This window comes from Callospermophilus lateralis, chromosome 18 (assembly GCF_048772815.1).
Source record: "Callospermophilus lateralis isolate mCalLat2 chromosome 18, mCalLat2.hap1, whole genome shotgun sequence".
In the NCBI taxonomy this organism is placed as follows: domain Eukaryota; kingdom Metazoa; phylum Chordata; class Mammalia; order Rodentia; family Sciuridae; genus Callospermophilus; species Callospermophilus lateralis.
In genome coordinates this window covers 2,354,889-2,381,626 of record NC_135322.1, presented here as the reverse complement: position 1 = coordinate 2,381,626, position 26,738 = coordinate 2,354,889, and the positions used below count along the sequence as shown (strand labels likewise).

Below are 26,738 nucleotides of genomic sequence, written 5' to 3'. Positions count from 1 at the left end.
ATCGTAAACAGTCTTCCTTTATTTATATTTGCAATATGAAATAGAAGCTCAGCACGAACACTCGCACACTCACGCCAGGCTGGGGGAGGGGGGACAAGGCCACATGGCAGCAGGGCTGGGACCCCAGGCCCCTGGGCAAGGGGGCCCAGCCAAACTGATTCAGGGCCCCTGGGGATGTTGCCAGGGAGGCCCCACTCCCCAGGGCCAGGCGCCTGGGTGAAAGTGCAGGGTCTGAGCGAAGGCACGGCCCCACTCGGGCCCGACACCCTCGCAGGCTTTCCCCCAAGGTGGACCTGAGCTGAAAGGCTGGATGTGGGCACGGGCACGGGCATCGGCACCGGAACACAGAACACAGAACTGGGGCACGGCAGCGGCCTCAGGACCCCAGAGCCAGCCCCCACCAGGATAGACAGGGAGGGTGTGCTTCGGAGCCACGGGCCCTACGCGGCATCCCAGCTTCTTCTCTCCTTCTCAGTATATATATAATATATAATATATGTCTCTCTTTCTTCCTTCTTTCCACATGACTCTCTATCTTTATTCTAGGAGACAAAGCTCCGTAATTTCTCTTCTCAGTGCAAATGGGGGTGGGTGAGGGTTTGTCTCCCTGGCACCAGCCTCCTGGGAATCCAGAGGAGAGAATGTGAAGGAAGGGGGTGACAGGAGCAGGGGGCATCTTGGGACCCACCCTGCCCCACTGGGGTCCACGGAAAGGACGGAGGATCTGGCTGCCACCACCAACAGGCAGCTACCTGGGAGGAGAGGGAGACATAACATGAGGGTCCAGGAGCCCTGTCCCTCCCACCTGCCCCAGGCTGTGGCCACACTCACTGGGAGCCTGGGGAGATGGGCCCTCCAGGGGCAGAGCCGTTGGGCACTGGAGGAGGCTCAAGGGCCTGGGCACTGTCAGAGAAGAGAAGGGACCCAGAGGTCACTGCCTGCCTCCCAGCTTGCCCCACTCCAGTCTCTCCTCCAAGGGAGGCCTTCTCACTGCTCACCTCTGGCCTGGGGGGAGCTCCATGGGCCCTGGGCTCTTCTCCCACTCCGTGGTCTTGGGGGGCTGGTGGGCCCCGGAGGCCGGGATGGAGGTAGAGGGGTCTCTGGTGGCACTGTAAGCAAGACCAATGAGGCAGTCAGCAGACAGCCTCACTTGTTACCATAATCCACCCTAGACTGCCTAGAGGGGCCTTACTGAGCATCATGGCCGGACACCAGCTAGATGCTTGGTAGCTTCGTGGATGCCCATGAGGATACAGATGGCAGAGTAAAGTGGGACCAAACGGCCCAGGCAGGGGAAGGGGCAGGCAAGCGGTGACCACTTTGTACCCCACATCAGCTGCACCAGATACCCTGGGCAGGAGGTGCTTCCCACCCACATAGGTCCTCTGCACATCGGCTTCTGAAGACCCCTTACACTCTCTAGGAAGCCTTTCTCTGCCTCTGGGGCTACAAGAACCCTCAAGCCTACTCCTGCCCTATGGTACTAACTTAAAAAAAAAAAAAAAAAAAAAAAGGCCACAGAGAATGCAAGGAAAGGCTCAGCAACCAGGAACAGCCCAGAGACAAGACAGCCACACCCATCTCTACAAGAACATATGGCTGTCCCTGCCTCCCAGCAACCCAGACTAAGGCCCCTTTACCTGTCCAAGTTGCTGGGGGTGGAGCGCATCCCATGCAGGGTGGCCTGGAGGCCCTCGATGCTAACCAAGGCCTGGCAAGGGGCTGTGAAGGAGACAGAGCAGGTATCAGCTGCTGCCTCCCAGCAGCTTCAGACACAGCCAGGCTGAGACCCCAGGACCCCAGTGGGCAGGGCACAGGCAGGCTCACCAGAAGACTCTGTCACTTTGCTATCATCTGTGACTTCCTGAGGTGCTGAGGTGGGCGAGGGGTCCTGAGACCTAGGAGGTAAGAGAAAAGCCTGAAGGTGTGGCTGGGGTCAGCACCCAAGCCTAGGGAGAGGACCCAGGAATGTCAGTCTCATGTCCACTTGCCCCACCTGCCCTCACCTGAGCTGCAGGGCACTGAGGGCTGAAGGACTGGTCAGGCTCTGGGTGGGCGGCATGTCAAGGGGCCCCGCAGGTGCTGGAGGCCCAGAGTGTAGCTCCTCCTCCCCGGAGACTTGGGGGTCCATTGGGGCATCCATAGGCACTGGGTCAAAGGTGGCGGTCCAGCTCGGGCCTGGGGCAGGGGCCAGGGAACGGAGACAAAGGTGAGCTAGCAGCACACACCCCAGGTGTATCCGATCACCCACCACCTAACACTCACCAGGGGGCAGAGAGTCAGCTGTAGGGTAGGAAGTGGGGTCAACCCGAACTCGGGCTGCCCTGCCATCAGCCTCCTCCTCGTCTTCCTCCTCTTCCTCCTCGTCCTCACTGTCTGTGCTGCCTCCACTCCTGCCCCCGACACCATTTCATCAGGTGGCCAGGCAGGGACAGCCCACTGACCCACTTCCCCCACTGCAGCCCAGGGCCACAGGGTAGACAGACGTTGACAAAAGAAAATAGGCAGAGGAGGACTTTGGGAAGCCACTGACAAAGAGGTCCTAGAGCCTGGGGACAGGGATTCCTGCATGTGCTGAACAGAGCAGTAAAGACGGTCATCCCATCTGTCCTCCAAGGCAGGACAGACATCCAGGAAATACAGACTTAGACAGCAGAAGGACACACAGACAGATGCCAGCTCCTGAGTGCCCACTGGACATCACCAGCATCATCATCCGCTAGCAGGCTTCCCCACCCAGAGCCTCCACTCAACAGAAGGGTCCACTCTCTTCCTCTACTGGCCCCAGGCACATCAGACACAGGATGTTCAACCTGTACCAGAGTCACATAGTGGTCTACAGCAGGACATCAAGGTCAGTGGCCAGCAGAGGGTACCCCAGGAAATGAAAGGCCCAGCTCCCAGATCAGGTACTGACAAAGGGGAGTCCATGTAGCTGTACTCTTGGGGTGCTACACTTATCTATATGCATGACATACATATCATTAAACAGGTAAAAACATTAAAAAGGTGTGGTGGCACCTGGAAGGTGAGGGAGGCTGAGCAGGGAGACACCAAGTTGAAGGCCAACCAGGGCAACTTAGGGAGACCCTGTCTCAAATGAAAAGGACTAGGAATGTGTCTCAATGGTAGCATGCCCCTGGGTTCAAGCCCCATTACTACCAAAAAAAAAAAAAAAAAAGTTAATATAAAACACTCTAATCTGCAAATCAAGTCACCAGGCAGCCCACAGAGTCACAGCCCATTGACCTGGTGTTCATGCTGGCAAAATATACATAGCATGAATCCATTTAATCAAAGAACAAAAAATCAACACAATATTCACACAAGGCTGATCACAACCTAATTCTAGCTTTGTGGAATTAGGAAAAAAGGGACCCTTTACCCCTGTACAGGAAACGTGCCTAAGAGCTCATATGGGAGCAGCCATGTGATGGAGGGAGGACCCATCTGCACTCCTAGTCTATCCTTTTCCTTCTGTAGCTCAACTCATTTGGTCTGGGTTTCTATCACTCAAAATTCAAAGTGCCCCAACTAGTACACACACTACTACTCCCCTTCCTGAGTTCTCACTCAGCCAGGAACTCACCGGACTCCAGGGGGTTGGCCCAAGCGGGCTGTCCTCACCAGCTGGCTGCCCTGCCAAGCACCATACTCTCCATCCGACTCCCCAGAACCCGGGCCCTCCTCCTCATCCTCTTCCTCCTCCTCATCATCATCAAACTGCTGGATGCGGTCCTTATAGCATATCTCAAGCAGGTTGGCATTGGGCTAGAGGTACAGGGTGGGAAGATGACTCCTCTGCCCACAGTGCCCTCACATCCCTCCACCCCACTGTCCAGGACAGGCAAGAACTCACGTTCTCGTCATCCGCATGGAGGGAGAAGGTGATGTTGGCTGTCTTGTCAAAAGGCGCACTAGGAAAGGAGGCAGGGGTGGGTGAGAGGGTGCCTTGAGGTCCATGTTCCCTTCACTCACTGAAGTGGTGAGCCCACCCTCACCACTCTGACTCCCATCTGCTCCCCAAAGACCTCCAGCATGTGACAGTCAGCTGAGAGAGTGGGGACAAACCAAGCCACCTGACACACGCACACTCTTGGCAGGTCCATAAGCCATGCTGAGCCATCACCAGCCCTGTGCCACATGATGCTCACATACTGGTCATAGCCACCCTACAAGGGAGTGTTCCAATCTCCTCTCAAAGTACAAGGCAACAAGCTAAGGCACACAGCGGGCCCAGAGTGGGGCAGCCCAGATGTCCACTCTGCACCAGCCACCTCTTAGCTGACTTGACATCTCCTGCAACAGGAACCCTGCAGGGTAGCATATTCATCCCCAAAATTCTGTACCCATTCATTTTCCCTTCTAGAACACTTTGTGGGTTTGTTCTTCACTTTTTTCATGTAATTTATCTTGGGAGAGGAGAAGGTAACAGCTTTGTTGCCCTTTATTTATTTCCTTTTTTTTTTTTTTTTTGAGAAAGGGTATGAGGTGCCCAGGTTGGCCTCGGACTTGAGATCCTCCTGCCTCAGCCTCCTAGGTCATAGGGATTAAGGTGTGTACCACAATGCCTGGCTCATAGCTTCGTCTCACAGGGAAGCTGGTCATTCAATGTCATCCACTGAGTAGTCAGTCCATCCTCCCACCACGGTGGAGTCAGATCTGTACTTGGGTGTTTTTCCCAGGGGTCTCAGCACAGGCTTCTGATCAATAAGACCAATAAGCACAGCACACAGCCCAGGTCCTGGGCGGAGAAGCAGCAAACAGGATCTCACATCTAAGGCCATACAGGGCCACAGCTGAGTGGAGCCTATCAAGGTGCCCCTCACACAGTGCTGCCCAGGGGCCCTAGGGTGGCTGCTATAATCCCCTCCCATACTCTCTAGCTATGTTCTGGGGCCTTGGTCCCCTGGCTATCCATGGTCCAGAAGCCCTGCTCGAAGGCAACTGTGGGTATTATCCCAAAATGGGTCGACATCCACAAGGCTTCCAGAGCACTGTCAGTGGTGATGGCGATGCTGACCCAGCCTCCCTCATGCCACCCCTCTCCATCTGCACCCCATGTATGACAGCAGGGAGCCTCTTGTCCTGCCCTCTGGGGCAGCACCCTTCTAGTTTTCCCAGTGATGTGGTGAACTTGCTCTTCATAAACTTCTCACTGAGACAAGGCATCAGCCTCAGTGCTGGCCCAGGGGTGGGGACCTCACCTGCTGGCCTTCAGCATGGGGAGGGGAGACTGCAGAGCCTCAGTCTAATAGGAGATGCGGTGGCCAGAGGCTGGGAGGACACACACTGTGCGTGTGTGCTGCCAAGACAGGACGGCGCTGGGCCTGTCCTCACCCACACAGGAACGGCACCCACCACCCTGAGATGAGGCCTGCCCCACCCTCACAGATACACTCACTTCACACTCTCCTCCTGCTCCCCAAATTCTTCATCATTGAAGCCAAAGTGGTCGATGAAGGCCGAGGTCATGCGCTGCATCTGGAAGTCCATGAAGGCCTGTGGGGGCATGGAGGCGGGGCTGGAGGGAAGCTGAGCAGGGAGAGCCCGGCCCCGTTCCTGCAGCACAGCCCCAGGCCCACCTGCTGTAGCACAGCCTCCTCGGGGAAGTTGAACTCCTTGAGCCGGTCGTCCTCATCGTCACTGGAGGAGTGCAGATGGTGGGTGTTCACCTGGCCACGACAGGAACAGCGGTCAAGGGCCAAGGGCCAAGAGAAAGAGAAGCACATTCCTGCCAGAAACCAGGGCCTCACCAGGTCCACAGTGTTCCTCTTGTTGGTCTCCGCCAGAGGTCCTGACACAAATGCCTCCCACCGCTCCCGCTGTTCACCTGGCAGTTCTAGACACGTGGGACGGGAGGAGACAGACGGGAGGACATGAGCAGCCACTCAGACTCCAGCACCCTCCCACCCCACTGGCTGTCCTGGCCAGCCCGCCTCACCCTTCAGCAGCTGCCCCAGCTGCTCAGCATTGGGCCCTTGCTCTGCATTCTGCACCAGTGCGTTGGCCACCCGTGTCAGGTGGCCCATGTAGCCTTTCCTTGGGCCCCCCCCAGACCTGGATGAGAGCAGAGGACACAGCTGGAGGGTGGGGTGGATGCCAGGGCTGCCGAGCCCCGGGCCTGTCCTCCTCTGCCCCATCCACCCTGCAGGGCAGCAGGAGCTCACTGTACGCGGTCGTTCTCCTCCCAGGAGGTCAGGATGCGCTCCACCAGGCGGCAGTGTTGCAGGAGCTGTGAGCAGTGGGGATACGGAGCAGTCAGGGTGGAGTCTTCAGCAAGCACACTCCACCAGGCCCCAGGCTCGCATCAGACTGCAAGGGACAGAGGGACAGAGGCAGGCCCTGCCTCCTAGGCCTGCCATCCTCTGGCTTTCTCCACGGAGCACAAGACACACAAGCACACACTTGTGGACATGCACGTACCTTCAGCCAACCTGGTCATAGGCCTGCCAAGCAGCCTACCCTTGATGCCTGCTGCAGCCAGGCACTCACAAATAGGCAGAAGAAGGGACGGGGCAGGCCTCTGAGGGTGCACCCTTGGGGATAGGCCCCCAGAGAGGGGGAAGCAGGGACCCCAACTCACATGTTTCACCACAGGGTTCGGAGCAGGTGTCTCAGAGCTGCTATCAGGAGGGGCCCCTGAGCTCAGCATGGCGCTCACACACACCTCCACTTGAGCATGCAGGAAGTTGTTGAAGACATAGTGGAAGAAGAGGTCCTGAGGGGTGGGGCACATGCTGGCACCAGAGATGTGTGACCTGCGACCTGGCACTCCCCTGCCCCTAGCCCCCTAACCCCCTGGGGCTCCTGTACCAGCATGGTGTTAGGCACGTCCAACAGCAGGAGCTCCTGTGTCAGGGCAGCATCATTGGCACTCAGGGCGCTGGCCAGGAGCTTGACTACGTGCAAACGTGTGTTGCCCAGTGGTGGGGCCAGGCTTCCCCATGTCATCCGCAGTGGCTCCAGCTGCAGGTGCAAGAGGGCATTTCAGATCCTGAAGGCCACCTTCCCTGCCATCCCATCACCCCTGGAGACACAAAAACCCTCACATCCCCCACCTCGGGAGGCTCAAGCAGGAGCTGGTGGAAGCAGCTGAGTCGCGGGCGCAGGGCGTGCAAGGCACCCACACTGGATGCCATGCTGTCCAGGGCACCCTGGGCCAGGAGCTCTAGCTGGCCATCCACGCTGCTGAAGAAGTTGTTCATGGTCACAGCATCTGACCTGCAGCAGGGGCAGGATCAAGAGCAGAGTGAGCCAGAGGAGCCTGTGCACTCTACAAAGGAGAGGGCTCAGTTCCATGTCTGGGAAGGGAGCCAGCCATCATGTGCCCCAGAGGTTGCTCGTCTGCAGCCCTCCTGACAGGCTGGAGAAGACTGTGAGCCCAGTCCAGCCACAGTGTCCACAGTTCACTGGGCACAAGTAAGGGGAAGTGGATGAGGCAGAGCATGGCAGGTGGAGTACAAGCCCCAAGGCAGCCTGAGGACTGGGTCTAGGCCCAGACAGCCATTGAAAACTGCCCCTCCCACCAACCAGCTTTGAACAGTGAGCCCGGCCTCAGTTCCTCCTCCTCTTTTTTTTAAATGTGGAGCTGGGGATTGAACCCAGGCCTTGTGCATGCAAGGCAAGCACCCTACCAACTGAGCTACATCCCCAGCCCAGTTTCCTCCTTCTTAATGAAATAAGATGTGGCACATCAAACTGGCATACAGGAACACAACCAGCCACTAAACCGTGGGGCAGCCGGGCGCTGCTGCTTCGCCCCACAGACAACAAAGCGTGCCATCTCTGGCCAGCACCCTCACCTTGGCCTCCTGGGCTCCAAAAGGGTCAGCAGCACCTGGATCCCACTGACAATGACCGACTGGCTCTGCTCTCCCGCAAACATGTTGCTCAGGAGCTGCTCGATGGTCTCCTGCCTGGGAAGCAGAAGTAGGTCAGAGTGAAGGCCCAGGGCAGGGACCCAAGATGGCTCCCCTCCCTGGGCTTCAACTCCCATTCTGCAAACCCACTTCTCCAGGGTGGCCAACAGCTGATCAGGTTCCGGGCTGTCCTGGCCTTGGATCATCAGGTCCCGGCTCAGGCGGATGATGTCACACAGGGACTGGGACGCGTTGGAATGTTGCTGGGGAGGGGGAAATGGGTGAGGACCCTACACAAGCTGACCATCTGTGGCCTCTAGCCACTTTGGGATAGAGAAGGTCACACAGACACAGGGAAATATGCTACAAAAGGAGGGAACAAAGAGGTACCAAATGCTTCCAGAAAAGACACACACACACACACCACTGCTCACAACACCAGATGCCCAAAAGCTGGTGGAGGGAAAGCAGATTATGACCTCTCTACACCATGGAGTATTACTATGCCACCAAAAGAAATGAGGCATTGACCCATGCTGCAACAAGGATGATGATGTGTGAGATGCTGGGACAGAAGCAGGGCCTGTAAAGGTGCTCTGCCACTGAGCCACACCCCAGCCTGAGGATGGCCCTGAAAACACTGTCAAGGGACAGAAGCCAGACACAGAATATCATCTAGTATGAGATTCCATTTTCATTAAACATGACAGAATGTAGCTCAGTGGTAGAGCACTTGCTAGCATGTGTGAGGCCATGGGTTCAATCTCCAATACTAAACAAATAAAAAAGACAAAACCCCAAATTGTTTGTATAAAATGTGCAGAAAGGGCTTGGTTGCCAGGAAGAGGAACAGGCGAAATTGGGAAAGTGCTAATGGCCACAGGGTTTTGAGTATGAAAAATACTCTTTGAGTCACCCACAATACTGTGGATGAACTAGAATCCACTGAACTATAACCTTAAGTAGGTATATTATACAACATGCCATTTATATCTCAGTAAAGCTGTTAAGAAAGGGGAGCGCCGGGGGGTGGTGGCACACGCCTATAATCCCAGCAACTTGGGAGGCAGAGACAGAAAGATCACAAGTTCAAAGTCAGCCTCAACAAACAAGCAAGACCTTGCTTCGAAATAAAAAAATAAAAAGGGCTGGAGAGGTGGCTCAGTGGTCAATGGCCCCTGGGTTCAAAATAAAAGGGGGGTTAAGCAGGAAGTGAAACACAAGCAGAGCATTGGGTCTAACCAAGCAGGCAGGCTGCCACAGCTCAGTCTTGTGCCCCTGTCCCTCGAGGACACCAGGGCTATACCTCCAGGCCCTCATGGACCCTCCACAGCCCACAGCCTGTGTGAACCTTATGCTGTGCTCCCTTCCTCAAGGGGCAGGACCTGATGTAAGAGGCCTGAAGAACACCAGGGCACTCACATTGTCATCTTTGGATGGGTGGATCTGCTCGATCAGCCGCTGGACAATCTTCTCCTCATTGAGCCACTGAGGGTGAGAAGCAGGGGCTACTTTAGGTTCCCTGGGTTTTTTTTTTTTTTTTTTTTTTTTTTACTGGGGTCTGAACCCAGGTCCTCCTCACCTCCTATGTCCTCCCCAGGCCTCCCTGAAAACTCCCTAAGGCCACCCCCCTGAGCTACCACCCCAGCCTTTTTGTTTTTGTTGTTTTAGAGACAGGGTCTCGCCAAACTGATGAATCTGGCCTCACAGTGTCCACCACAGTGTCACCACTGCATCTGGATGATTTCTAACCCTGACTGAGTGGGGCCCTCCTCACATTGAAGACATCCTGCCGCAGCTGGGGCCGCTCCACACAGGTAAGCAGGCGCAAGAGGAGGTCCATGATGGCCGAGGTGCCAATGTGCCGCAACAGCAGGTCCACGAAGTCATCCTTCTTGCGTAGGAAGGACACGAGCTGGAGGCACAGGGCCACGTCATGTCCCAGGGTCCTTGATCCCAAGCAACCCCCCGACCCCAGTGTGGAAGGGAAGCAGGCACCTGGTCTGTCTTGCGGTTGATGAGGATGCCCATGACCTTGCTAAAAAAGCTGGCAAGCAGCGGGTTAAGGCTGTCACTGCTCTGCAGGAAGCCATAGAGCCGGCTCAGGAGGGACTCATCTGCACCCAGGGCATCGTTGATCTGGGGCACATCCGAGGTCAGAATCTCGCAGGCTACACTGGGGTACCTAGGAGACAAGCATGGGAACTCAGAGAATGTTGGGCTCATGAGTCCAGGAAAGGGAAGCAAAAGGAACACTTTTAAGATCCTCCTCACTGCCCACGTCCCCCCCAGGCCTTTCTGAGAACTGCGGAGGCTCCCCAACACCCCAAGAAAACATCTGACCTGAGTATGGTCCTGAAGCCCCTTCACTTCCTTACCCTGCCAAAACCACCAACTCCCATTCCTCCCAAAGACACACAAGCAGCCCATACACTGTCCCAGTCGAGGCTGGCTCCCTCTAAGTCACCATCTGAGTGTCCCTCCTGGCCCCTGACCCAGGAAACTTTTCTGAACCTCTAACCTCATCTCCTGCTTCGCTTCTTCAGACACATGCACAGTGCTGGGCAGCCCCAGGACAAGAGCTATTCTGCCCAGGCTACCACCCAAAGCCCCTGGAGACCACAATCTGCTCTGGTCTAATCCATAAATTGTGGAGGATATCACAGGTGCCCCTCCCCTGGAAAGCAGACTCCCTGGGAAGGGGCAGGCACCCTGGGCCAAGCAAGGTGCAGGTGTGGAGATGGAGGCTGCCTTGCTATAAACAGCCTGGTTCACAGCCTGCTGGACACCGGTGGAGTATGGGTGAACAGAGGCCCTTGGAGAGAGAAGCCAGAGCAAAGAAAAAAGAGAAGGCACACATGTGGGGTGTGTATGTGTGTGTGTGGCAGCTGACAGACATCAGGGAGCGAGAGGGACACTCTGCTGGCACACCAGAGGTGCTATCAGCAACAGCAGCAGGGGACCCACCAGGCCCCAAGCTCCCAGTCTGGTGTCCTTGTCGGCTCTGCTTTACCAAGTCCCCACTACAAAAGGCCAACGGAGCAGCAGCCCTCATCCCCTCTGTCTGGCTCAGGACTCCAAAGTGAAAACTTAGAGTGAGGCAGAGAGTGGCACCAGTGGACTAGGAGCAGGGACAAGAAGGGCACAGACATGGAAGTCATTGGGAGAACTGTGCAAGGGCCCAGGAAGGGCAGTATGAAAGGGAATGCAGCCCAAACCCCTGACAGGGCCCGCTGTCCGGTCCTGCCTCCCTCCCTACAGAGGTTGTGGGAGCCTCCACCCACAGCACTCTGCATGCCACGGAGTACACTGCACCAAGGACAGAAGCCAGCTGCTGCCCTCTCAAGCTCACAGTCCTAAAGGTAAGACAACAGAGTCACAGATGTTAAAGATGTGATCCAGAACCAGGGGATTTGCTTTACCCCCCCAGGGAGCCCTCTAGAGGTTTAAAGCACGTGGGTCCAAATCACATAAGCCAAGGCCTATCAAGTAGACCTCAACAACAACAAAAAGACACTCATCTTTCCCACTGCAGCCTGAGTCTCCAGAGAATCACCCTGAGGGAAAAAGCCCAACATGTTACCTATCAGATGATGCACTTGATCATACATTCCAAATGACAAAACTCCATAAATGGAGCTGAGATATGGCTCAGTGGTAAAGCATTTGCCTAACATGCAGAAGGCCCTGGCTTGACCCTCAGCACGTGCCCCCCCCTCCAAAAAATTGTTAAGTAGAGACAACTGGTGGTTGCCAAGGGTAAGGGACAGGATAGGAGAAAGTGGGTGTGGTTATAAATGGGCATATGAGGGGTCCTTGTGGTGACAGAAGTGTTCAGGATGTGGTACAGACACACAAACCTATAGGATGATAAGCTTAGTACCTGTGCACACGAGTAGGCACAAGTAAATCCAGGGAACCTCATTTCAACAGGTGGGAATACAGCATCCTTGTGACCATCCCAGCTGTGATACCACTAGGGGCAATGTGGCAATAGGTACTCAGGAATTCTCTATCATTTCTACAACTGTATTTCATTCTACAATTACCCCAATAAAGATCTAAGCTGGAAAAAAAAGATCAGGAAAAAAAGTAGGCACTGGGTAAATGAAATATTAGCAAAACAGCACTTCTTGTCAAGGCTGGGTGAAGTGGGACTTACTCATTCCACCAGGCCCTGCATTATGAGTATGTCTGGAAAATCCCACTATATAAAGCAATCTGCAGCAGGGCAGAGTCTGCACCCAGGTGAGCTGTGTGACCCTGAGAGGGACCCAGCCCTCTCTGCCTCAGTTCCATATCTCCAAACCCAAGTTACTGAATGTTGGGGTGGTGTGGGGGACTTACTTGTAGCGCAGCCGCTCCTCACCACTGGCTGGTGGCTCCTGGGTGACCCAGGACACCATGGCCTGCAGGTGTGGTGGCTGCAGCAAGAAGTCCAGCAGCTTACGGTTGACAACCTTGCACTCCTGCAACACGTCCTCCTCATCCAGCAGCTCGGACAGGCTCAGGTCCTCCCGCTCCAGCAGTGTATCCAGGTGCGAGCTTGTGTGCAGGTCAAACTTCCAAAACATGGCGCCCTGTGGGCACAGGACACAATCTGCATGTTACGGTCCCAGTCAAGGTAGTCGCCAGCCATACTGGCCAAGTGCCCCCTTCCTGACTGCAGACCCAGGTCTGCATCCTCAGGTGGAACCTGTCCCAGGGATGTGCCCCAGCTCAACCTTCCCATCGCACAAGCTGGACGCTCCCAGTGAGCATCAGGCTCTGCCAGTGACTCTCTAACCCACCATTTCCAGCAGGGCAGTCATTTCCCCTACAGTCCACAGGGTCATTTCACATCCAAGGCCCACTGCCCCATCCACCCTCAGCCCTAGGCCTGGTGAAGTGCTCTATGCAGACCACACAAGACCAGCAAGGAGAGGCCAGACACTGCAGACTGACTTCAGTTCCTCTCCACACAAGTGTTCACTGTCTACACATCTAGGCAGGGACACCCTAAGGACATGACTTGAAATTCTGGCTTCAGATTCACTTCTATCTATCTGCTGAACAAATTCAAATGCCCCATGACCTCTAGTACACAGCTGATGCCCAGCCCAGCAAATCACCCAAGGCTGCCTGCGAGGTACGGGCGGTGGCAAGGAGCAAGGAGGAAGTCTGCTCATCTGGAGGCTGTGGCTGTTGCTTGGACACCACACACACAAACACACCCCAACCATCTCCTCACCACCCCTCATGAAGGCCTGGGACAGGGAAGGGGAAAGTTGCAGGGTGGGGCTGGGAGGCTCCCAAAATAGACACTGCCCAGTGCCCAAATGAACCCAGGACAGGATGAACCCAGCTTCAGAGGGATAAGAATAATAAAATGAGCTACCAACACCTAGCTCCTCACCACCCAGGGCACAGGTAACTAACAGGCAACGAGAGCAACTCACGTGGTGCACCAGAGGCAAGGCAGTTCTGTTCTGAGCCACTGACATTCACTGACACATGGCTCCTCATAAGGACCTCTTAGGCTCCAGAACCCGTGGGAGGCAGAGCCAACCTGTGCTCCTGGTCACTGGTTCAACAGCATACACCGCACACAACATCCAGACCACAACCACCACACAGAGGCTGCCAATACCCCATCACACAGGATTGGAGGAACCACGGCCCAGGTACACGGGTGGCTTCCTGGACCCTGCAGACCATCTGGCCCTAAAGACAGCAACTACGGAGCTCCTGCCACAGGCAAGGCACCAAACACATTTCCTGCTCCTTACCTCCCTCTTCCGAGCCTCACAATCATGGAAGCAGAGGCCACTATTGCCACAGGCCACATGGGAGGCAGGATACCTCCTCCTGGGCAAACAGATGCTGGTGCCTCTCTAACAATGCCTTCTGCATTCTCTCTGCCCCAACCCTTCCTTCTGAGTTCTCTACATAGCCCTCCACTATATCCCTAAACCCTCTGACCTGCAACCTGAGTGACTGTGACTGTGAGGTAGGGGACCAGGAAAAAGATGGAGCCCCATGGCAGAGCAGGACAGTTGCAGCAGACTCCCTCGCCTACCTTGTCTCCTTGCTATCTGCCCACTCCAACAAGGGGACCACCCTAGGCTCAGTACAGGAGGCATGGCTGGGATGTATCTTGGAGAACTGACAATCCTGATGCGATATGCTGTCAGTTCCTACACCCAGGCCTACGAAGGTGAAATAAAGGAAAGGGTTGTGATCGGTGGCAGCCATTATGGAAAGGTGGGGGCAGGAAGAGGCAGAAGCAGGCTCCAAGACTGCCACAGAGCAGGGGCAATTGAAAAGCCCCACTCCTCTATGGCCTCCAGGTCCTAGTCCACAACTCACTGGGACTTGCCCCTGAGCCCCTGACCCCAGACTGCTTTTCCAATAACCATTCTAAAATACTAACTTGAACACCTCATGTTCGTTCCCACTAGAGTTTCGCATTAAGGGCCCTGAGGACCAGGCCCCCATCTCCCATCCCCTTTGCTAAGCCCACCCTCAACATGCTCAGTGACATACTGCTCCCACCCCTACAAGGCTACACACGAGGCTCTGAGCCCCCGTCACCCAGTCCCAGTTCACTTGGCTAACTGACTGACCTCCACCATCCACAGAGTTCCAATCCTACTCCCCGGGGGGGTAGGGTGCAGGCAGGGGGCATGCCTGATATCACCTCCACCAGAGAGGGCTCCAGGCTCCCTGTGCTCCGCTATCTCAGAGGTGTCTCCTTCACGCCCACAGACCCCAGGAAGACCCCTCCAGTGTGTGCAGCCCCCAGCACTGTGCTGGACACCCCACACCCTGAAGGCCTTAAGGGTCTTTGTGGATAGAGGCATTGTCATATTATCATCTGAAAAGGACAACTTTGACCAATGCACCTAGCACTTCCACTGTACCATCATTCTAAGGACTTCACAGTCATAACTCAACCGGCTCTCTTGACTATCCTCCAAAGGAGGAACTGCTGGCACCATTTTTTTTTTTTTTAATATTTGTTTTTTAGCTGTAGTTGGGAGCAATACCTCCATTTCACTTACTTTTATGTGGTGCTGAGGATCGAACCCAGGGTCTCGAACATGCGAGACAAGCGCTCTACTGCTGAGCCACAACCCCAGCCCCTGCTGGCCCCATTTTACAGGCAAGGAAATTGAGACACACCAAGGTAACTGGCCAAGCCTAGATCTGAGAGGCAAACAGTAGAATTAGCACTCAGACCTGAAGGTGAATTCTCAGAGCATTACAGCCTTGTGCCAGCACTGGGCCTTCCTGGATGAACCAGTGAGCTCCAGAAGGCTGCTTTCAGCACTTGCCCTGCATCAGGGACAGCTGGCCATGGCATCTGAGCTGGCTATCCCCACGAGGAGCTTGGCATTTCCAGGCCAACATTCCTGCTCCTGAGGGGGAGGTGGCTGGACACTAAGCTCCACATCTACCTCATCCCAGCACTTACTCAACAGACACCTTCTGGATTGAGGGTGGGGGGAGCTGGGGATGTCGTTCAGTGGTCCAGCACTTAACTGGCATACATGAGGCCCTGTGTTCAATCCCTAACAATACGCACACACACACACACAGAAGGCAATGGTCCTCATGTCCCCTGTGGACCAGCTGTGATAGCATAGCTCACCCCTGCCCATCAGTGGGACACTGTCATTCAGACACCTCATTTGTTCTCCAACCTCGCACCATCAGAAATCCAGGGGCTTAGCAAGGCTTCCCAGTCCAGATCCAGACACTGCTGATCCTCCATCTCCTCTCTCCCTGCACAACCACCAGCCCAAACCAGGTGCTCACTGCCTCATCCTCCTCAGCCAGCCAGCCACTCAGTCAGCAGGAGTTTACTCAAATGACAGACCCTTAGTGGCCTCCTGTTGCTCTCAAACACCACCTTGAACTAGATCTTCCAGCCTCTCTCATGCCATGTTCTACAACTGCCCCGGGCATACGAGTCTTCTTTCTGCCCCCAGAACATGCTACAGCCAGGCATGGTGCACACCTGAAATCCCAGATACTAGGGAGGCTGAGAGTCTGAGGCAGGAGGGTCACAAGTTTGAGGCCAGCCTTGGCAACTTAGCAAGACCCTACCTCAAAACAAAAAATAAAAAAGGCTAGGGATGTAGCTCAGTGGTAGAGTGCCCCTGGGTTCAATCCCCAGCCTCAAAAAAGAAAACAATAAGAACAAAAACAGAACATACTATGCCTGGATCACCTCAATGACTCCCCCAATAACAGGTTTCTTATGCTTTTGTCTCTTGCTAAGCATTCTTTTCACAGAACAGGGAGCCCACATTAGGGCTTTCCCCACCTAGCCTAGCAGAACCAGCCCCCAGCCCCACTTTCGTCCACTGTTCTGTTGTGTCTCCCTGGGACAAGCATTCTGACCCACACAGCATTGAGTGTTGTCTGGAAGCAACGTGACCACACAGTAATGGTGTACTTGCAGTATATACACATAAACTGCCTCTGAGGATACTTCTTCAAAATCTTCCTCACCAGGTTACTAGGAGCACCTGGAGCAGCACCTCACACAGAACCCGGCACTGTGGCAGTAACTGCTCACAAACACTAGTTGAAAGACAGCCCCATCTCCAAACTAGTGGTCACAAGGTTCCTGCCCTGTGACGAGATGCTGCTGTACCACTCCTATCCCTGGCTTGGGCCCCTCCTAGCCACAAAGGCAACAGGGCTGGCTGGGAGGGACAGGCTGGCCTCCACAGATGGAGTGCTGGGTGTATTCTCCCCCAGTGTGAGAGAACATAAAAGCACCCTGCTGCACAGGAAACATGCCTGCACCGTGGGACTCCCCGTTCTGCTCAGATGCCAGACCTAAGTCCTCAGGGACCTGTCCCTAGTTTCTACTCCACTTGATGATGAGGAATGCAACAGGCTGACCTAGCGCCTGCCACCAATGAGAAAACGGAGGACCATTGAAAGGGACACCAATCCAAAGCACACTGGAGCAGGATGCATTTCCTGATCTGGGTGTACCTAGGACCAGCATTATCTCAAGGGACAACCACCAAATGAATCATGACTCTAATTTCCGGCTGAAGCCCATGCAGTGGGAACCAACAAGAAGTTCAACGTGGTGAACACACAGCCTCTCTACATGGAGCAGCAAGGAGGCCAGGCAGGTCAGAAAGTGGCCCAGACACGCAAAGCCACATGCTGTACAGCCCCACTGACAGGAGTGTCCTGAATGAGCAAGTCCAGAGACACAGAAAGTGGATTAGTTTTCAGGAATCGGAGCAGGGTGGATAAGTGGGGGTAGTTTCCTTTGGGGGTTAATTTTTTTCTTTTTATTTTCTAAAATCAACTGTAAGAGTAAGAAAACAGAAAAAAATAAATTATGGCAATGGTTCCACAAGGTTGTGAACACATTAAGAACCATGGATTGGTCACTTCAAATGGACAAACTGCATGGCATATGAATGGTATCTCAAAACCGTTACCAAAGAAACAGAAGCTGCTGAGGCGACCACACTGAGGCCAGGCACGGGCTTGTGCTACATCCCAGCCAGCCCAGAACTGACAGGGGCCCACTGGCCTGGCCACCATGGCTCTGCTCTGGGGAGCCAATCCAGGTTGCCCCTGCCCCATCTCTCACCACCAACACCCCCTGTCCCAGCCAAGGGGCAGGACAGGGCCATGCCATGACAGCAGCTGTGGAGAATCCAGGCACTTGCACTCATAGCACCTCCTCTCTCCACACTGATAACGGGAAGAATTCTCACTGTCCCTAATGGAAAGGGGTCCAGAAGGACAGAGCCACTCAGCTACCATGAGGCAGAGCTAGGATTCTCCCCTTCCAAAGTACCCTGGTCCCTTGACAGACAGCACTCACTCACTTCTAAGGCTCTGGTTGAAGGGCACAGGGTACAGCCCCTCAAACCCAAAACTTGTCTCACCCCTGCTCCAAACTCAGCACCTGCTTCAGGGAATAGGCCAGGCTTCACTCCCAAAGTTGGATCCCAGAGAACTGGCTCTAGGGAGAGGGCTGGTTGGCATGGGTGTGGTATTCAGGGGCCTCTGTGAGCCCCAGGAACCCAGGCAGCCCTTAAATTCTCAATCTCAGGTCATTACTCCAAAAATCAGAAGTAGGGGGAAAGAATCAAATTCAACTGAATAATAATTGAGGCCCTCCAAACACTGGTTCTGACTGAAGGTACAAATACAGCAGAATTTTAAAAAGAGAGAAAAAGAAACTTTTCCCACCACAAAATCAATCTACTCTGGCTTCAAACCCTGACTCTCAGCACCCATCTTTCAATTTAATGAAAATTGCTGGAAACCTGGGAGTTGGCAAGACAGCAAAGTTTTGCATTCACTCTCTAACCTGGCACTTGGCTTCTCTGAGCCATGAGTCCTCGGCTGTGAAATGGGGGACAAAACCCAGGAGGGAGGGCTGTTATGAAGCTGAGCTGAGTTGCCCCTAAAATCACATCCAAATACTGGAGCGGGATGGGTAGGAGACCGTCACCAAATGGCACTCAAATAGAAAAGCAGGAGACAAACAACCTTTCCCCAAGTGACTCAAGCACTTTTCCTCAGATCATTCAAACACTCAGGAAGGCACCACACACACCGCCACCCCCACACTCTGCAACTTTCAGCAACTTCAAGAAAACGGAAGTTGACTACCACTAGTTTTGAGAGACCTTAGAGACCGTTTGAAAACCATGGCTCTGACTGCAAACGGAAGAAGGGGAAATTGTAAATGAGAAAGGAAGCCCTTAAAAACGAAAACTACCCCTGCTTCTCCTGCTAGCCCTAAACCACTGCCTCTGTTTTCTTGTTTTGCTGTGTTGTTCTAAGGCCTTCAACACCAGCTGCCCGTCAAAAGACCTCCAGCCCCTTCCCTGGCGCAGACAAGGCCTCACTGCGGCTCCCACAGCAGCAGCCACATCCCCAAACACAGATGTGCCTACCAGGAAACCCATGGCCAGTCCTGTATCTGCCAAATCTTCCTAGCCCTGGCCCCCCAGCACCTGGAAATGGAGGAGGTTGAGGGCATGAAGCCTCTCAGAACCTCTGAGGAGAGCCACCTGGCTACCAAGGCTCAACAGAGGCTCCAGCTCAGGACAGGCCCATAGTCCAGCAGACTGTCTTAGGAGGGGAGAGAACCAGCCGCAGGCCTGCCAACATCCAGCTCCTTAAAAGGCTAGGTGGTTCAGAGTCAGCAAAACCTCTAACTTCACAGCACTGAACTGAATCTGGAAAGGGGGTTTATGACACTGAATTCCAAGGACAGAGAAAGGACAACAACCTTACTGCCTCTGAGCAGGACCCACAGCTGCAGAACTGAACACCATCACGGCAGGATAGGCATTGCAGACAAACATTTGGGAGAAGGGACCACTGACAGAAGGGGAGAGGGGCCTGGCTAAGGCTACAAGGTACAACGACATGGGACTTTCCAGGGGGTTGGGAAAGCCTGGGGGAAGGTCCCCAGTTAGAGGGCAAACCAGGCACCTCCCCCTCTGATAGCAGACCCCACTCCCAGGGGAAGTGGCAGCTGTGGCCCAACCTAAAGGATGTAGTACTTCGGAACAGTCTAGGGACACTTGGTCAAGGACTGGGGAGGAGACTCACATGATCCGTTCTCCTGGACTTGTCACAGGTTTAAAGGAAAAAAATAGTGGACAGATTTCAAATAACCCGTGCATAAACAAAAGGAGCAGAGTTAATATCACAGGTGATCTGGGTTCAAATCTTAACTTTCCAACTGAAATTCCTGTGGCCTAGACCAAGGATTTAACCCCAGTGAGCCTGTTTTCTCCTCTGGGAAACGGCTTACAAATAGGGGTCATTCTAAGGTAGCACTTCCTAGAAGAATCCATAAACCCACTGTTCAAAGGAAATCCCTGGTCTGGCAACGGTAGGAGGGCTTATCCCCAACAAGCCATGGTACGCAAATCAGGGAAGAGGAAGACATCTCAGGCTCACCAGAGCGTCCAGGCCTTTCACCTCACCTCTTGCTACAAGAATGGCACAGTACCCAACAATTGGTGCACCTCACCTGACTGCTCTCAGCCCCAGCTGAGCGTTCCTTCTACCTTCCCTTCCATTCTGCAGGTCTGACTAGCTCACACTGGGTGCTTGAGATCTCCACACAGCAGTACTTCCTCCAGGAAGCTTCTCCATGCCTCCTTCTATATCATCCCCTGGTTATCTTAAGACAGCATCTGAGCCCCCTGGAAAAAAATGCCAATTTCTCAGGATCTAGCATAAGGCAAGGTTCAGAGCTAAAGGTACTTGCTGGATTAAAAAAAAAAAAAACTGAAGGCAGTGGGGGAAGCGAACAGACAAAGATCCTTTAAAAGGTCATCCTCTTGGGCTGGGGATATAGCTCATTTGTAGAGTGCTTGCCTTGCATGCACAAGGCCCTGGGTTTGATCCCTAGCACCAAAAAAAGAAAAGAAAAAAAAAGTCATCCTCTAATGGAAAGAAAGTGTATGATCCAACAAAAGCAAACCACCAAAACGATGAAAGTAATCAAAATATACGTAACACACTGCCACTCACAAGTTTAACAGAGGAGATAAGCTCACATTATACCCAATGCTCAAGCAATAAAGCTGGGTTTCTCTCCATCAGCACTATTGACATCTGGGGCTGAAGTGGTTTCTTTCTGTGGTGAGGGGACTGTTGTGTGTATTCTATGACTTTGAGCAGCATCCCTGGCCTCCACACGTACCCACTAGATGCTGGTAGCATTCCCTCTTCCAGTTGTAACAACCAAAAAGGTCTCCAGACATTATCAAGTGTTTCCTGCCCAGTTGAAGGGCATAAACTGCAATATATATATCCCAAACCAAATAGTAATCTACAGAGCTATTGGTTCAGGTACACTTACTGGGCCTTGTATTCTGCTATGGGAATCTACAAATATCCATGCTTAATCCCCAGAACCACCTATGCGGAAAGTTCTTGTGTTAACCCCACTTAAATGAGGAGGAGGCACAGATCACTTAGTAACTTGCCAGAGGTCCCACCAATTAGTAAAGCACAGCCAGGACTGGCACCTAGGTCTGACAATCCATACTTGCCTTCACTACCTCTTCATGATCCTAATCCCAAAATTAGAGTCATTGAACATAGACAAAATGATACTCAGGGTTGGGTGGTGGCTCAGTGGCAGAGCACTTGCCTAGCATGTGTGAGGCACTGGGTTTGAATCTCAGCACCACATATAAATAAATGAATAAAATAAAGGTCCATCAACAACTTAAAAAAAAAAAAAAGGAACTGCCTTTAGGATCATTAAAAAAATAATGATACTTAATAGGCAAAAGTTTTATTCTGCTCAGCGGCAAAACACTTCCCTAGCATGTGCTGGGCCCTGGGTTCAATCCCCAGCACCACAAACAAGCAAACAAGAAAAACAGAGCACACAGCATTTTAACAGCATAAGCTAATGCCAACCGCCATTCCAACACCAGTAAGTAAATGCGGCAGGGTGTGGTGAGCGTTTCCATGTGTGCAGTACATGTTAATACAGGGTTATGTATACAAACCACTCCAAATGTGCTCTTCGGGCAATCTCAAATCTCTGGGGCACTTGCCCTGGTGCTGAGTTAGAACCTTGCCCTCAGGCTAGAAGTGACCCCACTGCAGGTTTCTTTACAACGCTGAACCTAGTACCACATCTGTCAGAAAATGCAGCTTCCTTTCCAGAAACATCTTCTTACTTTTTAGGCGGGTTAACAGAAACGCCTGCATCCTCAGTGCAGACAAGGGTGTCTGTGTATAAGGGAGCAAGACCCTAACCAGAGGTCACACTCAAAGCCCTGGACAGGCATCCCAGCCATGCCACTCTGTCCCTCTGCCCCTCAACGCTTCTTCACTCAACCACACAGAGGACTCAGGTTCCTCCAATGTTCCCACCTTTACATATTTGCAGGTGCTGTTCCTTCCACTCGGAAGGCTCTTCTTTCCACTTTCCATCTGTCAACTCCTACTCATCCTTCCTAGACAGAAAAAGCCACCTGTCTGGCCAGTCTCACCAGTCTCTCCCACTCTGTGGCCTCCTGCAGCAGTGCCCTGAGTTACTTCATCACAAGACAGTAATTGTGACTGTCCAGTGGTGCCTTTGTCTCCCCAGGGGGCAGCTCCCCCACTCTGGGCCCAGCCCCAAGTTCCCAAGCCTGGCCTCAGCAGGCCTCACAGCACAGAAGCAGGCCAGATCTCCCCAGCCTTCTGCCCCAGGCAGCCAGACACCAGGACAGGAGCCTCGCTCAGGTGAAGGGAAGCCACTATTCTGGGAGTCAGGAGGCCAAGGAATCCAAGAAGGCTGGCAAGAGGAAAGGGAAAGTGTGTGGGAAGAAAGGAGGATCTGAGGAGGAAAAGAAGTAGCACCCAAGGGGAGTAAGACTGAGGGGATGGGTAGTGGCAGAGGAGCCCAAGGAGGCTGAACTCAGGGAGTGAGGAGGTAATGAGAGTCCCAGCAGAAGGGACCCTGATGTTGGCTGGGGGAAGAGGGTGGGCCAGGGCCCAGGCAAGAACCTTAAGATCATAGGGGTTCCCAAAGGAAAAAAGTAAGGGGATGGGAGTGGGCAGGGGACATGAGACTAAGGAACTTGGGACACTGAGAGGAGACAGGCCGGTTAGGGGTGCGACGCAATTCAGGGGAAGAGACAGAGACTCGGGGAGAGGCGGGTGTGCAGAAAGTTAGAGACAGACACACATCGGCTGAGGAAAGAGAGACTCAGGAGTGAAGGGGAAGGGACAGAGACTGGGGGACAGAGGGGAAGACAGAGACTCAGGAGTGAAGGGGAAGGGACAGAAACTGGGGGACAGAGGGGAAGACAGAGACTCAGGAGTGAAGGGGAAGGGACAGAGACTCAGGGGGCAAGGAGACAGAGCGCGAGCGCGCGCGCGTGTGTACCAGGGCAAGGGCCGGGAAGGGACTGAGCCTAGGGCAGAGAGGAGGCAACGGGAAGGACTCAGACTCGCGCCAAGGGAAGGGAGAGGAAGGGACGTGAATGGACAAGAAGCGACCGGGACTCGGGCCGAGGGAAGGGACGGGAAGGAACCGAGACTCAGGCACAGAGGAAGGGGCGGAAAGGACAGCAGAGCGACAGCGACGGAAGAGCGGCCGGGAGCGGCGCCGGGCTCACCTGCGCGGCGGGGCGGCGGCTCCTCGCACTCGGGGCTCATCGGGGCGCCCCCCTCGCCCCGCCGCCGGCGGCTCGGCCCCGCCGCGGGCCCGGACCGTGGGGCGGGGGCGGCGGCTCGCGCAGGCGCCGCGACCGGCTCGGGGCGCGCACGCGCCCTCGGTCAGGCCGCGCGGGGCCGCGCCGAACTTTGGGACCGCGGCGAGGGCGGCGACGGGTGGGGAGGCCCGCGAGGCGCCTCCGCGCGCAGGGACGGGGAATTCGGCTGGGTTCCCGGCCGAGCCGGCGCCCGCGAGAGGAGAATACGTCCTCCTCCGCAGCCCGAGTGGACCGCAGAGCTGCACAGCGGCCAACGGAGGCCGACGCCCGCTTCCTCAGCCGACGCCTCCCCTGAAGCGGCTGGGTCTCGGGCCGCAGTCCGCCTAAGCACCTCCGACGCCCGGCTCGCTCCGCCACTATCCCATAATGCCCCGAGCGCGAGCGGCTGCGGAAGCCCCGCCCTCCCGCCGCCGCCTCGCTGCGCAGGTGCGCTGGGGCTGCTCCCCTGAGGCACGCAGTGCGCATGCGCTTGTCCCGACGTCCGACCCCGCCCTCCGGGTACTCAGCCTCCGCCTGTGCGCCTGCGCTGGGCGTGTTCTCGTTCTGTGTGAATAAGCTCAGAAGGCCAGTGTGCAGCCCCCGCTGTCGCCCGGGACCTTCGCGCCGCCCTGCCCGGAAGTCACTAAGCCCAGTGATCTTGCTACTCCATGTCTTCTCTCCCCGATCGGTCTTCCATCCGCTGTTCCGCTCCTCGCGGCCCAGTTCTGCTTGGGCTGTAGGGTCGGGTCCCGAAGCGTCCATCCCGGCGTGACCCTCCCCTACTCCCCCTGGCCCGGCTTCTCTGGCGCCGCCTTCTCTGTGGCTGTGGCTGACTTCTGTCCTGCTCCTGGGCCGTCGCCACTTCTCTAGCCCAGAGCTGCACAGGGTCCTCCCACACCTTGTGTTCACGCAGGTCCATCTGGCTCTGTGCCTCAGCTCCCCCGACTTTATAGCTCACTCCCTGCCCATCTTAGAGGCCTCGTGTGCAGGTTAGAAGTGCGTTAAGGGGGGCTGGGGATTTGGCTCAAGCTGTAGCGCGCTCGTCTGGCATGCGTGCGGCCCGGGTTCGATCCTCAGCACCACATACAAAGATGTAGTGTCCGCTGATAACTAAAAAACAAATAAATAATAAAATTCTCTCTCAGAAAAAAAAAAAAAGTGCGTTAAGGAGCATAATTTGCTTTTAAATCTGCAGATGGATGTTTTTTCATTTTAGGGACATTTTGTTGAATCATGTATCTGAGTATGTTCTTTTCTGTATTTCAAGAAGGCCAGTTATACATTCACATCTGCCAACTTCTAATGGCTTTAATCTTTGTCGTATCCCCCAGCATCCACTGATTAACGCCTGTCAGTAATTTGATTTTTTCAGCCATGTCTTTTCTGGCCCCTGCTAGAAATATCTAGTGTGTATGTTATGCTCAGTTTTGCTTGGTCCTTGTATCTGGCAGCTTGTTCTGCAGGACAGATTATCTCAATGGCATGGCATGTGCCATGTTCACAGCTTGAACCTGCACATATGCAGGCTGGCAAGACTGTGCTCCCCATGTCTCATGGCTCAGATGCCAGAGAGCCTGGGCCCAGCTGCATTAGTGTATTTTAAGTCCACCGTCTCACATCAGCCACCATCTTTTGGTTAAAGGAAGCCACATGGTCAAGTCCACCATGGTGGCAGGAGGTGTGTATGCTCTACCCACCATAGGACAGGAAAGTCCTCTTGTCTCATCGATGTGGAATGGAAGGGAGAGAACATTCACTGCACAATTCTCAATTTGTTTCCCGGGGTTTGCCAATCCTTATTTTTCATCTTTGACATCTCATTTTAAAGTAGTCTCAGGTTCCTGACATAAACCTTGCAGCAATTATGAGCATATTAGGGTTCTCCAGAGAATCAGAACCAACAGAATGCTTATCAATATATAAAAGCAGCCGAGTGCAGTGGCACATGCCTATAATCCCTGCAGCTTGGGAAGCTGAGGCACAAAGGATCACAAGTTCAAAGCCAGCCTCAGCAACTTATCTAACCTAATCTAAATAAAGTGCAAAAAAGGGCTGGGGATGTGGCTCAGTGGTTAAGTGCCCCTGAGTTCAATCCCCAGTACCAAAATATATAGAGAAAGTGATTTATATGGGCTGGGGTTGTGGCTCAATGCACTTGCCTAGCATGTGCAAGGTCCCAAGTTTGATTCCTAGCATCACATGCACAAAACGTGGTTATGAGAGATTGACCTACATGATTTTGGAGGCGGCCCAGGAATGCTGGAGGTATGGTACCAGACCAAGTCTGAAGACTGGAAAATCAGGGGAGCCAATAGTAAGTCCCAGTCTGAGTCTGATTCCAAAGGCCTAGAACCGGCCAGCATGATGTCCAAAAGCAGAAGACAGATGGTCCAGCTGACAGTAAATGGATTATGTGATGTCCCCTCACACTGGTGAGAAGTCTTCTTTACTTAGTTTACTGATCAAACACTAATGTCTTCCAGAAACACCCTCAAAGTCACATCCAGAAATTGTTATATGAGCTGGGAATCCCGTAGCCCAGTTAAGTTGGCATTTAAAGTCAACAATCACAGGGAGGCATTCCTTCTGCTGCTTTTCTTCTATGTTGGCATCCTGTCTTTGACCCAGCAACCCAGAATTTGGCTCCTTCCCCCCCCCCCCCACAATATGGCATAGTTGTCACACTGTTTCAACACAGTGTCAGGAACTGAGGGGCAGGAAACCATCATATTCAACCACCAAATAGATGGTGAGAAGCACACAGTCCTCAAGAATCTCGAGAGCTGCAAAGGCTAGGGACTGAATCTGTCTCTACCTGGGCAGAAATCACAGATGATGCTGTTGTGGTAATAGGATTGGAACATCTTCGAGTGCACGGTGGGCACACTCCTTTCCCACAGTTCACATATCCACACAAAGAAACTTAGTATCGTCTCTCTCTGACCTCTCCACCCCTTCAGAGGATGTGGGATGATTCACCTGATCCCATAGGCATCTTGCTCAGCTCTGGGCTCCTCCCACATGCAGCCAATTTGCCCCACAGCACAGCACACTGTGCTCTGGCCTGGTCCTGATCACCCAAGAGGAGACCCCTGCAGGAAACTGGGGATGCTTGTCTAATGAGGTGAAGGAACAGCAAGACTGAGACCAATTTTTCAAATGGTCCTAACAGTCATAAAGGTGTCATTTGATCCTCGGTTCTCAGATCCTGCACTATCTCTCCATTCTGAATTTGGCAAAAGAGGTGAAAATAATTGCCCCAAATCCCAAATTGACTAAAAAATTCCTGATGTACAGGTACATTCAATATGAGAGCAATGAGTCACATGGAGCAGGGAAGCCTGGACACAGAGAAGCACCACAGCCTTGGGATAAAACCAGGTTTGAATCCTGCCTGCTGAACTTATCTGAGGATTAACCCGTCCTGGGCTCAACTGACTTTATTGAAAAATAGCATCAGTCAAGGACTCTTGGTTGCAAATGACAAATCTTCCTTTAGCTAAGTAGAAAAGGAACTGATTAAAGGGGATAAAGAGGGTCCCCTCAGATCTCTGAGAGGCTCCAGAGACAGGCGTCGTGAGTTGCAGTCAAATCAAAGCCTGTGTGCAAGCTCAAGACTGCTCCTGGGATGCAGCAGCCACTGTCACCAGCATCCAGCTCAGATACTAGGGGCACA

The 26,738-nt window shown here is 53.9% G+C and overlaps 1 protein-coding gene across 1 annotated transcript; it reads right to left on the bottom strand.

Moving 5' to 3' along the window:
- On the bottom strand, window positions 1-23,093 carry Ppp6r1 (protein phosphatase 6 regulatory subunit 1). Its single transcript, XM_076839586.1, has 24 exons — window positions 22,988-23,093; window positions 12,210-12,442; window positions 9,861-10,047; window positions 9,640-9,777; window positions 9,285-9,350; window positions 8,013-8,125; window positions 7,806-7,919; window positions 7,062-7,224; window positions 6,817-6,969; window positions 6,587-6,721; window positions 6,171-6,235; window positions 5,945-6,060; window positions 5,757-5,842; window positions 5,586-5,675; window positions 5,405-5,502; window positions 3,860-3,917; window positions 3,590-3,771; window positions 2,266-2,393; window positions 2,007-2,178; window positions 1,828-1,898; window positions 1,641-1,722; window positions 999-1,109; window positions 832-903; window positions 1-752 (listed from the first exon to the last, which is right to left on the bottom strand). The coding sequence occupies exons 2-24, from the start codon at window positions 12,434-12,436 to the stop codon at window positions 749-751; spliced, it is 2,631 nt and encodes an 876-aa protein (XP_076695701.1). The 5' UTR covers window positions 12,437-12,442; window positions 22,988-23,093; the 3' UTR covers window positions 1-748.
- Window positions 23,094-26,738: the final 3,645 nt, after the last annotated feature.